This window comes from Coniosporium apollinis (genome assembly GCF_000281105.1).
Source record: "Coniosporium apollinis CBS 100218 chromosome Unknown supercont1.79, whole genome shotgun sequence".
Lineage (NCBI taxonomy): Eukaryota > Fungi > Ascomycota > Dothideomycetes > Coniosporium > Coniosporium apollinis.
The window spans coordinates 22,268-35,626 of record NW_006913341.1 but is presented as its reverse complement, the minus strand read 5'-3'; the positions used below and the strand labels follow the sequence as shown (position 1 = coordinate 35,626).

General features: G+C 53.0%; 4 protein-coding genes across 4 annotated transcripts; 2 read left to right on the top strand and 2 right to left on the bottom strand.

Moving 5' to 3' along the window:
* Positions 1–878: 878 nt before the first annotated feature.
* W97_09073 (uncharacterized protein) lies at positions 879–3,678 on the bottom strand (the record flags this gene model as incomplete). The annotated part of the gene is made up of 6 exons (XM_007786937.1): positions 879–2,519; positions 2,584–2,827; positions 2,917–3,130; positions 3,194–3,373; positions 3,427–3,524; positions 3,578–3,678. 6 exons carry the CDS (start codon positions 3,676–3,678, stop codon positions 879–881), a joined length of 2,478 nt encoding a protein of 825 aa, XP_007785127.1.
* Positions 3,679–5,342: 1,664 nt separating this feature from the next.
* W97_09072 (uncharacterized protein) lies at positions 5,343–6,528 on the top strand (the record flags this gene model as incomplete). Its single annotated transcript, XM_007786936.1, has 6 exons — positions 5,343–5,433; positions 5,485–5,533; positions 5,591–5,656; positions 5,709–5,860; positions 5,914–6,205; positions 6,252–6,528. The coding sequence occupies 6 exons, from the start codon at positions 5,343–5,345 to the stop codon at positions 6,526–6,528; spliced, it is 927 nt and encodes a 308-aa protein (XP_007785126.1).
* Positions 6,529–9,396: 2,868 nt separating this feature from the next.
* Positions 9,397–10,638, bottom strand: W97_09071 (uncharacterized protein; the record flags this gene model as incomplete). The annotated part of the gene is made up of 4 exons (XM_007786935.1): positions 9,397–9,603; positions 9,737–9,961; positions 10,052–10,159; positions 10,216–10,638. The coding sequence occupies 4 exons, from the start codon at positions 10,636–10,638 to the stop codon at positions 9,397–9,399; spliced, it is 963 nt and encodes a 320-aa protein (XP_007785125.1).
* Positions 10,639–10,976: 338 nt separating this feature from the next.
* Positions 10,977–11,774, top strand: W97_09070 (uncharacterized protein; the record flags this gene model as incomplete). The annotated part of the gene is made up of 1 exon (XM_007786934.1): positions 10,977–11,774. The coding sequence occupies one exon, from the start codon at positions 10,977–10,979 to the stop codon at positions 11,772–11,774; it is 798 nt and encodes a 265-aa protein (XP_007785124.1).
* Between the last annotated feature and the right edge of the window lie 1,585 nt (positions 11,775–13,359).

Below are 13,359 nucleotides of genomic sequence, written 5' to 3'. Positions count from 1 at the left end.
CAGCGATCTTAAGGTTGTAGCAGCGTAAACGTGTTTGGATTATTGTAAGAGGAAGTTAGAGGACACGAGTAGTTATCTGACGAAATTAATGAGTCACTTAGTGTCACGGTTTGGACTTGATGTTCCCTGGCGTTCGGATCTTCTATTATTCTAAGGTCACGTGCTTCCACATGAAGGGTTTTCTTCCTGTCAGGCAAGGGAGCAAAAGTCTTGCAACATACCGAGGTGCAGCCGCCTGCTTCAGTTTCGTAGCAATTGGTGAGATAGTTGTAGAGATCTATGCGACCTCGCAGGTCAGTTTCCTTTCCGTATATATAAGGGTTTGAACGGATTTTTGGAGGACCGGGTAATTTACGGGATGTTGCAAGACTTTTGCTCCCTTGCCTGCTGTTACGCTTGCAGACCATTCAATCCTCGTGCGACGTCTTGTATACTATCCAATCAATCAAGTTCCATTATCCAGCCTCTCTGCATCGTGACACTTAGCAATCGACATTACCCTCGGTTCGAGAGCTTTTATCTACATCCATCTACGATACTTGGGCGGCATCGCGTATTTTGCAGCACGCTCCTTTTGAGGACACCGTCCTTGTTGGCGCAGGGATACCCAAGGTAAGTAATGAATGTACTGAAGCACTACCTATTCGTTTAGCTAGGAAGCGATGTGCTTCTAGTCTGAAGATTTTCGAAATGTGCATCAGATTTGAAGCCTTGCCAACGTCGCATCGATCATGACGTTGCAAGAGAACACACGTAGCTATCTAAATAGCACAAGGAAGAGCGGCCATGTCCATCACATTCGATTTCTTTTCATAATCATTCATTTCGTTCGAGCAATGTCATCTATCCGTCAGTTAATCCTCGCCACTGTTCCTAGCCTACAACTCCAGCATCCCAGACAGCGGCAGATTCCTGCTCGAACTGCCCACATACACCGTCTTCGGGTAACCAGAAATGAACCAGTTCTGGGCAATCGTATCCCAGTTACTAAGATCCCTCCTCGTGATATCCGCGACAAACGTGGCGCTCATGCCCGTATCAATGCTCAAGCGGTCAAAGTTACGCAGCACCCTTACCGGATCGTTCGGTCCACCGAGATTGACGTATAGCTGCGCGATCTCCTCGCCGTTGCGCGTGCCGTTGTTCGTGATGGTCGCGGTGACGGTGAACAGCACATCGTACAGTTGCGGGTTGCCGCCAGGCGCACCGCCGGCTGCGATGCGTGGCTGGGGTGAGCCATCACGTGAGCCGGGGGGGATGTACTGTTCAGTGGGCAGGCCGTAGTCGCTTGAGTTGGCGGCCTGGGTTGCGTTGGTGCCGTTGAGGTATGGGTAGATGTAGAGAGGCACGGCGCTGAAGTTGGCGGGGAATTGGTATTCCGCCAGATTGGTGCTGTAGTTGCCGAGAACGGGCGCCGCGGCAGTCAGGCCGGTCGTTGAGACGTACGGGCTTGCGTTGCGGGAGATGACGTTCAGGTTGGAGTACTCGAAGCTGGTGTACGTGAGGCCGTAGCCGAACTCGAAGACAGGCTCGATGCCCGCGCGATCAAAGGCGCGGTAGTCAATAAAGTTGCCCTCGTAGAAGTTGTCCTGTGGCGCGGCGCCGCCGTTATTGGGCTGGTACAAAATGTCGCTGCCGTATTCCTGGCGCGAGGAACCAATGGTGAACGGGAGCTTACCGGCCGGGTTGATGCGACCATACAGGATATCGGCAATCGAATTGCCAGATTGTTCACCTGGCAGACCAGCCCACAGAATGGCAGTCACGTTAGGGTTATTGGCGAGGCTGTTAGTGATAACAGGCCCGGTGCTATGGATCACGACGATAGTGTTGTTGCAACGCGCGGTAACGTTTTGGATCAGTGTATCTCCGTTGTGCCAGAAGGTGAGGTTTTGGCGATCGCCCTCGTTGCCGTCCACAGATAAGTAGCCTTCACCGCTATCGGAATTGACAAAGACGATAGCGTGACTTGCCTGACCAGCAAGTGTAGAAATCTGGTTGTACGCGTAGTCGTCGGTGACTGACTGGATAATGCCATTATTAGATAAAACCTCATTTTTGATCGCTTCCAAAGGCGTGATAAGGTACGGGAAGTCGGCAGTTCCCGATCCCCACCCCATTGCTAATGTGCCGTTGTCGCAAGCACGGTCCGGGCAACCATTCGGACCCCATGGGTTTTCGGTAGCATCGCTGCCAAATACAGCGGTAAACTTCTCATTGCCACTGAGAGGGAGTACATTAGTATTCTTTAAGAGGACGGTGGAGCGAGCTGCTTGGTTACGGATGCTTCTACCGTGCTCATTCCGGACATCGACTTGGTAGTTGATTTGGCCGTAGCCTAGCCTAGGTACTGGGTGACGGTAGCCGAAAATATCTCTACTCCAGGAGTTAAAATTAGTCGGCACGTAAGCCTCATCTCGGCCAACGAGATAATAGGCTGCCATAATACGCGTAGCCATATCATTAAGACGCCACTCTGGAACACTTCCATTGATAACAGCGAGCGTCAGATTGGCTCCCTGTAAAACCGCTTCGTCAGCTGGGTTCTAGGTACGAGAAAATAAGTATTCTTAATGCACTTACCCAGTAGGAGGCACCATCAAGGAAATAGACGTCACCAGGCATAGCCATATCCATACCGGCTAGAGCATTACTAACACCGGAATGCTGCGCTTCCCAATCGCTCATAATAAAGCCTTGAAAACCGAGCTCGCCCTTTAAGATATAGTTCTGGAGGTAGCTATTCTGGCAGCCGTAGGAGTTGTTAATCTGGTTATACGAGCACATAATAGCCCCTGTGCCGGCGCGAACAGCATCTGCGAAAGGCCTATTTACATCAGCCCTGGAGTCACTAAAGATATAGAGAGCGCAGGGTGGTAACCATAACGCCAGACATCTTGGAAAGTTGATACTTACCAAATATAGAGTTCATGGAGTGTAGTGTCATCGATATTAGAGCTTATGCTCTCCGAGATGTTAAAACCATAACTAGTAGCTTCTGCTGTTCGACGGAAATGTTCTTGCTCATTACCGATATAGTGCTTAGTAGTAGCGACGACACCAGCGTCTTGAATGCCATGGACGGTTTGCGCGACGGCAATGCCGGAAAGTACTGGGTCCGGGCTAAAGCCTGCCAGGAGAGCGTTAACAGCTTCACTTCTGAGGACTAGCTTTTAGGAAAGATAAAGCTCACCTTCCCAATTTCTGCCGCCTGCGGGGTTTCGACCAAGAGGTCCGACAACAGGTCCTAGCTGAACATCGACGCCTTTGCCGCGCATCTCCATACCCATCTCATATCCTCGACGGTACCAGAGACCCCTATCCCAGGACGCAGCCACCGTGCCGCCGGCAGGAAACGCGGAGTTGTAATCGGCTGAAACATGTTAGCACTCGCTCCTTGCGCACAGGGGGGCTTTGATTCCATACACAGACGGACGCCGAGAGGAGAGTCTTGCATGCATAGTGACGGGAACCCAAGTCTAGGGATAGATCCTACGTTTCCGACGCATGCTTCGCCTTGCCAGCTTTAAGCCAGTCAGTGATTAGGCAAGTCGCTCTCAGGCGCTCCTTAGCTTACCCTACGCCGGTCGTAAGATTGACCTTCTCCAACAGAGTCAGCTGGCTGACGAACTGTTGCGCCCTCGCGTAGGCTGCGGCCCACTCGCCGGAGCCGTCCATCCATGGCGAGGGATAGAATGGCGGAGAGGTTGCATTGAATAGGTCAACGCCTGCTAGCGCTGGGCTCTCTCTACCGGGATACGTAGTTCCAGGAAACTGCGCGTTGCTCAGCCACGTTGTCGCTCGTGTGAGGCTTATGGAAGGCAGTCGAAGAAAGAACTGCGAGAAAGTGGAAACAGTCATTTTTCACTCACAGGTAGAGCCGTTGTATTCCTAGATTGGGCTTCAGCAAGCCTAGCGGCAGCTAGGATAATGGCCGAAACCTGGTACAGCCACATTCCGCCCTTGTCTTTTAGTACGAAAAAGATAAACTTGAACGTGCTCCCACTACCAGCGAAGCAATTGACGGCCACGAGAGGGAACAGAGGCACTCTCCAGGCAGCTTGTTCTCATGTAGGAGAGCTGCGAGGCAGAAGTTCTATTTGTACCTGGGCTGCCAGGCCAACTGGAAATCGGCTCGGCAGAGGTAAGCTGCTCCATAGCAGCTTCGTCACTCTTAGGACCTCAAGCGGTAGGAATTAGACCGAGCTAATGCACAGCTCGTGCGGTGTAAATGCTGTTCGTGTTGGTATCGCGAAGCGCAAATCGGGATCTTCGAACCCTGCTATTAGTACGGGGCGCAGTCTCTAGCACCACAAGGTAAGACTGACGATGAGGACGCAGTTCGTTTAACGATCCGAACCGATCGCCAGCGCACAGGCCCGTCAGCAAGTTGCATGAAACCCCTGCAGCCGCGTTTAGCGCCGTGTGTGAGCCCCAGCTTCGCGTGCCATGGTTGCTTCACCCCGCACTCCACTCTCCTAGCTATCACTGCACGGTACATACCACTATGTCAGCTTCTCACATATCGCTCTAGCAGTGAGAGAGTTGCCCTAATGCAAATGGATGACACTACGCTCCTCCATTCGGTCGAGTCGTTTGCTAATGCGTGGTGGCTACTGCCCATGCAGCTAATGTCGTGATAGGCCGAAGTGAAAGTCCGGGAGAAGACAGGACAGGCGTGACTGATGCAGGATTGCGGAGAAAGCTGCAGAATCGGTTGAACCATTGAACCAGAGGTCTCGCCGTAAGCGTTTTTGGAACGATATCAAATGGTGACTGCGCTCAATAACGCTCTGTCGCCGTTCCAGGTAACTACCTTAAGGCGCCCGACCACAGGGGTGAAGGGGCGCCGAACCCTCCGAAAGGAGCAGAGTAGGAAAACTTGAGGCGTACGTAAAAACTCGTGGGCCAATCCCGCATCAGTCACGCCTGTCCAGTCTTCTCTCTGGACTTCCACTTCCGGTCTATTACGACATTCGCTGTTGGGCATTAGCCACGCAGTGGCGGACGACTCGAGCGAATGGAGGAGCGTAGTTAGTGTCATCCATTTACATTAGGGCACCTTTCCCGCTGCTGCAGGGGTTCAATGCAACTTGCTGACGGGCCCGTGCAGATCGTGAGGTCTTAGTAGCCCGGCTCAGACCGCTGGCATCCGCTCAAGCTTACTGTTGAAAGCTCGCTATCCTTCCTCTCACCCTCCATAGACTTGCTCATTATAAACTTGGTAAGCCTTGCCAGACTGAACTTAGTGATACTCTGTTGCAGTTTTTCTCTTCACGATCGCTAGAAATACTTCTATTATCATAGCAACGGACTCAGTGTTCGAAGAATTTTCTTTCGAAATGGAAGGATATAAGCATACTGGCCCTGTGAATTGCGACGTGGATTTTGATCCAAGCAATCTTAAAGGAAAGACGGCTATTGTAACTGGAGGTAGAACCCCTTAAATGTAGGAAACGAATGCATTCAATGACTTGAGAACAGGTGCCAATGGTATCGGCGAAGCATATGTTCGCGCCCTCGTCGCTGTAGGGTACGGGACAGCGACCATGGCGCCATCGAGATCGATTGTCGCTAACATGACAATCAGAGTTACTGTCTGTATCGGAGACCGCGACATTGCAGGAGGAAAGAAATTGGCAGCTGAACTTCATAGGTAAGTCTGTCATTCAAGTTGTTTTGCTGTGTGCTAAACATCAACCTTCTAGGATCACAAAATTCGTCGAGTGCGATACTACCAAGTGGGACGACCAAGTTCGACTCTTTCGTGAAGCTGCATCTTTTTCCCCGACGGGGAAGATTGCCTACGTGGTAGCTAATGCCGGCGTTATCCGGCAAGATGATGTCTTCTCATACTCTGGTAGCCGGCTTCCAGCGATAGAACGTCGTTTCACGCTAACGGTTGTCTTACAGGTGAAAACCAAGAGCCGGAAAAGCCTGACTTGAGTACAATCGACGTCAACGTCAAGGGCACGCTGTATACAGTCAAATTGGCGCTTCATTATTTCGTCAAGCAGAATGGACAGAAACCGTCCTCGACACGAGACGATACTTGCTTGGTTTTGATCGGTTCAGGAGCAGCATTCCTGGACTGTCTCCGGATTCCTCAGTACTCTGCCACCAAATGGGCCATGCGAGGTATCATGCATTCATTGAGAAGGACGGCTTTCTACTATGGCAGTCGCGTGAACGTAATCTCTCCGTGGTAGGCACAGTCAAGCTTCTGAAGTCTCACTTGTTAATGGAGATAGGTATGTCAAAACCAAAATTTTGTCCGAAGAAGCCTTCGCACATGTCGTCGAAGCGGGCGTGCAATTTGCGGAAGCAGAATCTGCCGGTCAATGTCTCTTGCGGATACTCAGTGATGCTAGTATCAACGGCCACTCCTTTTTCATAGCAGCAAAGAAATGGGCTTCGCGAGGATACATGGATCTAGATCTGGAAGATTATCCGGGAGATGCACTCTTACAGGAGATTCAGGAGGATCAAATGAAGTCCGCCCCGGTTTCGATGGGGCTCTTCGTATAGAATGATTTTCATAGTGTGGTGGTGCAAGCTGGTTGTCAAGTGCGGTATGGGTATAGAAAGCGTGCAGAGGTTTCTTCAGTTCGGCATCACATCAACCACTCATTGTGTCATAGTATCAGACCGAATACCACTTGTTCCGTGCTTCATATAGTTGTCGATGGCCTACGCGACCGTGATATCACTGCCATAATCGTCCTATGCGCCGCAATCCTTCACCACACAAAAGCCTGACGGCCATTACCCTCTGGGCACAGCTGCCGGACGGTTCTTGGCCCATCAAGATCGACCGTACGCCTGTTGCATACAATCTGATACATTGCCCTACTGTCGAACTGCCTGCCCCTCTCCTCCACACCCGCCGATACCGTGAACCCACTTCACGCTTGTTTTCTTCATCGATGGTCTCACGTCCATTAGAAGGCGCGGACTGGCAAGTCACAGCGTGCTGGCATTACCCGCTGTCACTGCCGTAGCTAGAACATCTCGCGAGCACTCTCCTTCTCTTCCTAGCAGCAAGGTGATTCGCTCCGTCTACGGCGAGTTCCAATGACCATCATCTACTCGCGTCACGCAACACCTGGACTAATTGCCTCGACCCTGATTTTGAATCCCACCCAACCTGAGATTCTTCCACAATGCCAATCGTGTCTCGTTCCGAGATCCTGGCTGTGATGATATTTCGGCAGAAGAGTTCTCACTCGTCAGTATCTGCGGATAGCGGATAGGATAGCTGTGAGGAAGATTATCTCGCCGCCCTCGGATTTTCTTCAGCACCTTCATGCGGAGACCGCAGTGTTGGGAGAACGCCTCGTGCGGTCAGGGGCCATTGACACACCTGGGGCGGGAGCGTCCTCGGCATTCCTCTCGCAGGTGAGCTCCAGCCTCCAGCACAGCATAAGCACCTTATAGCCGCGCGACACTGATGCTGAGCATATCTAAATCACCGGCACCTGTGACACTACCTGAAGAGGCAACCCTTGTCGTAGTTCTCCACCGCAAGGAGCTCGTCGTACCACTGAAGGCCCTGGTGCCTTGGCGATGTTCGCGTCCTCCGGATTAATTATCCTATGACTATCGAGGCTCGTTCGTCCCGCTCGATTCTCATGCCGGAAGCCATTTGATCCTGACAATGTGCGCGCTGGGAATGCTTCGGCTGTTTCCGGAAAGGGTCTCCATTTGACGTCCTCTGTACCGACGGGCGTAGATCGATCGTGGCCGCTACTGCACAGTGCATCACGACTTTGTACCTCGGTACTCACACGCGGGCTGCGAGGTCCCAAGCTCCTCCCTAAGGCCTGCTGTAGTGGACAGGTTGACAGTCGGCTCCGTTTTGCGGAGGGCTCTGCAGATCTCCTGGACAAGCCATAGCGGGCGGGCAGCAAGCAGGTCATAGTCTACGGCATCATTCCAACTATTTTGGGATTCATAGTCCTGGTAGGTATGAGTATTTCAGATGTAGATGTTGGACTCGCGGCGATTTAAGTACCTACAGCTATTGCTTGATACTACTTGACCAAAAGTCAGCAATACAGCTGCGAATAAGGCGTCAATATTATCCGCAAATGCTATCAGAGAATGTCTATGTCGTTCGGATGCTACACGAGGTGGCAAAGGTCTGATCACTTAGTTGGTCGTCACATGGATGGCGGTACCGAGTTGAGCTCGAAGAACGCGCCAAAGTTGAACGCGTTGCAGGGTCAGGGGGTATGTTGACGATAGCGCGTGACTGGACATCCAAGGCCGCCTATGACTGATGAAACGAGAGGCCCTCACAGTTTACAGTGATGAAATCTACACGAGTCTATCTTGCAAAGTGAGAGAGCGAAACCAATTTTTGACACTCCTTAACTCTACGCTTCACCCAGGTGTCGCACCTGCTGCGTGGGTGGAGCTTCTTGTACAAAGAGTAATTCCCTTGCCTGTGGTAATCACAGACCTTCCACGACTACATTCCGATGCCAGCACAACCTTGGTGTAGATTCACAAACTGGTGACGCTCATGCCCGGGCCGTTTCCCGTTGCCACAAAGAGATTGTCAGTCAAGCTCGGCCCGCAAATACGCTATTCGTCTTCGAACGCTCTTTCTCTCCCATCTTCGCGGCGCAAGTCGGCTGCGCGGTCCTCATTTCAGCTGCTATGGTACCATGTCCGTGCTGTAGGCTTCGGTCTCGTCAGGAGAGCTCAGTGCTTGATGAGACCCCGTGTTTTGAAGCGCTAGCCTGCGAACAGCCTTTCAGGATACTCTGGAGGGCTGGCGAGCGACTGAGGCACCTTGATTTCTTGTTTTGCCGGACTTGGCTGGCTTCTCTGCCACCTTCGGCTTCTTCCTACTAGAGTGTTGATCGCTATCTGCGGTCGGAGCTACCCGCTTGCGTGAAGATGCATTGGCGGATACATCTTTCGAAACCGCGCAGTCCTTGCTTGCTGATGTATTGTTCGTCCTTGGTCTGGTTTGCCCCGGAGTGGTCAGTACACCGCTCGCGTCGCTACAAGATTCTGGAGGTAGAGGCTGTTATTGCGGCGCCAAACCCCTCTTCTCCTCTGCTTCATCAGAATCACTGCCGGAACCCGGATCGCTATCGGCCGACCTTTCGCTTGATGGATCACCGTTGGCCTGGGATTGGAGGCTGGCCTGTTGTGCCGTTGATTTGTCGAACAGATCTTGCATAGATGAAAGCCAGAGCTCGGTATGCGTCTGGCCGTGCGTGTTATCCGAGCTCTCATCGTCGTCCGCGCTCGTATCATCAGAGCTTGCATCGTCAGAAGTCTGTGTACCGTTCGAGATCGCCCCTGTTCCTGGTTGCTTGGCGACTCGACCGGAGGGCTGATGGATCGGGTATCGAGAGGGTAGAGCCCTTCGCCGTTTCTTCACTTCCGCCCGCGCCTCGTTGTGGTATTTGCAGGATTGATTCCAGGATTTATGAGGTCCCCAACAGAGAGCGCATAAGGGACGGGAACGGTTGGTGCATCGGGACAGATCATGAGCTCCGGCACAGACCGCGCACCTAACAGGCGCGTGGCAATCTGCTCCGTCGTGTCCGTATTGCTGGCATCTCGAGCACTGTCGGAGTCGACCTACTTCATTGTAGTAGCGTACGTGATGGTTTGTGCCATTCCACAATAGCCGATTGTCAATAGCGGCGTTGGCGTCCTCTGGGCGAAGAAAGTCTATGATCACTGGTCGCCGGGTCCTCTTCCTTCTGCTCACCGGTAGCCATTCGACATCCACTATCACTGCACCAGGAATGCGCTCCTGGTTGTACCATAGGATATCCTGTTTCATCCCCTCTTTGCCTTCCGGCGTCACAATCTTGAATCCAGTTCTTATACCGTGCATCAGAACCTTGTAGGTAGATGTGACCACCGGCGCCTTGTTTCCCGGCTCGTTCACACAGGATGCAGTGATGCTGAGAGTTTCTTCCTCGGCTGTAGTCTAGGAGTCTGTTTCCGAGGCTGTCTCCGAATGCACAGCCGAATTAGCCTCCGAGCTCATCTCCGATTCTGCCTCTGAGCACCGACAGACGGACTCGCGAATCGATTCGGTGGGCGATTGACTGGTTGTTTGCGCGTGAATAAGAGGAGGATGGATGTCCGGCGTTTGGTACATCCTATTCGGTGGTTCACTGGATTCCTGTACGTTACCCGTTTAGCGCCCCAGCTGTACACTGTCGGTGATCTGCGACCTACAGCAACCTCTGGTGATGGGTAGGAGGGGGCTCCATAGAGTGCCGCCGACAGATTCATCTCATGAGACTCCTCCTTCACCAAAGCCGGGCCGCCAAACACAGCTGGAATAGGCCGGGGTTCATCCCGGAATCCGACATCGACTCCGGCTAGCTTCTCGTTCAAGTGGTTGAGGCCTGCTACAAGCACGTCCAGTTTGCGAGAGTTGTCTACCCCAAGGTCCGTAGGGTGTGTATTCAAGACGCGGCGGCAGATCTCCAAGCAGGCGTCTACGACGGCCATCAGCAGCTCCGAGGAACATCTCTTGAATCCGAAGCGGTCCTGAAAGTCCTTCTGTCTTTCACATTTCAACTTAAGAGCAGCGGCATAATCCCAGAGCGATTGGCCGGAAATAGGGCCGAACACCGGCCGGGCAGGGCAAGACATGATGTACGAGCGCTGCCACACGCGTCCAATGCAACCACCGCAGACAATGCGCGTTGTGTTTTGTCGTTGACTTCAGCGAGTTTCACTGAGCTCTACAGCTTCACACGACTCCGTGAGTCGCGTCGCGTCGCGTCGCATGTACCCCTGACCAGCAATCGATAAGATGAGATAAGATGGTGCGGGAGTCACCGCAGCGCAACGTCACGTGTGGCGAGCGGGAAAATCATGTGGCAGGCTTCCAGCGCCCTCCATCTCCTCACCTTTGCCCACCTCTTGTTCGCTCGGCATCTCGAGAGCCCGACATCGCAACGCCTGCCCCACGCCACGCTTTCGACAACATGGACGAGAACAACATCGTCGAAGACAATCGGGACGAAGCCAGCCGTGACGAAGCCAGCCGTGACGAAACCAACCGCGATGAAGCCAACCGCGACCAAGCCAACCGGGAGGAACACAACAGGGACGAAGCCAACAAAGGCGCCAAACGCAAGCGCGCTCAGTCCCCTAACAACACGACCACCGAATCCCCCGCCACCGGCCACAAAACACGATCGGAGTGGCCCGTTCAGACAAAGGGAGAGGTGATCGGACTCGTCAAGGGCGGGAAGCATACGCAGGACGAGATCTTCGAGATCACTGGAGTTCCGCACCGAACTCAGCAGTCGTGGGTCGGCGAGGTTCTGCGCGGGCGGACGAAACAGCCTGGACGCGGCCGCACCGGCCGGCCCTCTGCCATCGAGGCGAGCGTGGTCCAGCAGATTATCGACCACATCAGCCAGGGCGATCCCCACAAACCGTGGCAGTGGATCGACCTACGCGACCAGTTCTGTCCGTGGGTCAAGTGTGCCACAACTGTCAAGAACCAGATGAACGCCCGCGGCTACTACAAATGCAAGGCTTGTCAGCGCTTGTATGTCCACCAGGACGATCCCAAGAGGTTTGAGTTCTGCGCTCAGCACATTGGGGAGGGGAACAAGGTCAAGAGGACAACGTTGGCGCAGGAGCCGGAGAAAGACGTGCACAATGCGCACAACGCGCACAACGCGCACGTCCCGGTGGAACCTCTCAATCCCATCGACCCTATGATCGAGCAGGGCAACGTTTGCATGCATGGGGTGCACCAACCAGTGTACTGAGTGCACCTGGAAGCCGAAATTTCTTGACGATCGCACTCGACAGCTGCAAATGCGGTAGTTGCATGTTTGTCGCTCGCAGCTTACAATCTGACGCAGTTGAGCTGACTTCACTAGCAAGATCCTGAAGACATAGTGCAGACCATACGAGCCACGTGGCCCATCACAGAGACCTCGACTCGCTCTACACCCGACACTGTTAGCTGAAAAGAAGAGTACACCCTTGGAATGGCAGGCGGGTTTGTCCAATTGCAGTCGAGAAAATGTTGCACACAGCTACAATGCGCTCGCACGTCGATTGACATATGTACACCGACACCTTTATGCCCAGGTTGGCTCTGTTTGACAGTATATCCCGAATCTTCCAGATAGCCAAATCCTCAAGCATGGATTCACAGAACAGCGAAAGCGTTGGTATTACATTACGCAATGTTACACGTGACGTCCCTTCGTGCAAAAGCTGTTCCTACTGCCAATTCGAATGGCCCTAATATCACGGCCAACCGCGGGACTGTGATTGGCAATTGCCTAGAGATCGAATGTCGATTGCGCGTTTCCTCGGATGAGGTGCCATCTTTGCGTCCATCGGTCTGTCGCCGCACCCGCGCCGAGAACAGAGGTTGTCCACGGAGCTGCAACGACATTATTTGCAGCTCCGCATTGATCGTGCTCCCGCCTCTACACGGCTCCGCGTACAGGAATTCACTCGCTCCGGATGTTCCGCGGCGGAGCTCGTACGGTGTATCTAGAGAGCTTCGACCCGGACATTTCTGATCGTATTCAGGGTACGGTACAGGCCGTTGTCATCGCATCACTTGGTTTTATCATCGTTTTTTTTGAGTTGCAATTTCGATCATCCGACCATGTTTCGGTGCCACCTCTGATCTCTCGTTGTCCCTTGCCGCCACACCGATCGGCAGCAGGACAGTCAGGGCGAGGACGTTGCGATTACTCCAAGCTTCATTTACCATCCCCGCCCCGTTGTCGAGTACCTCTTTCACAATCTTAACCGTCTTGCTCCTCAACCTCCTATTATCTTTCTCCATACTTTCCACGGCTCTCCTCGCCGCCACACGGGTTCGAGTATCTTCTTCGCTTCTGCTGCTCGATATGCAGTCGCTAGGCCATCTCTTGAGCTCCCTGGTTCACAACTGTACTGTACATCGGCGTTTTGTTTCGCAGGTCGACCATCACTGAGATGCTTGCGTGCGGCTCCGACAACTCCGGTTGCTCAGAGCCGGCTCTGAGCCGCCAGATTTCACCACCAGATTCTTAGAGCCACCTCAGAGCTGCCAAGCCCAGAATCTTTTGGAGTTCGTGTCTTGCTTGATTTTCACCAAAGGCAGAATCACCACGTATTTAAAAATTAAGCGGTTCAAACTCATTTTTTTCAAAAGTTCCACAAGCGCATAATGCAGGTAGCGCTGCCTCTACACGTGGTCGTGGTCAATTGAGGCTTGATGGAGCTTGATAGACGGAGTTGGATGGACGGGAGCTCTGTGCAGCTTGGCACACGAGGTGGACGAAATGACGCTTGGCACACGAGGTGGACGAAATGACGCTTGGCACACGAGGTGGACGAAATGAC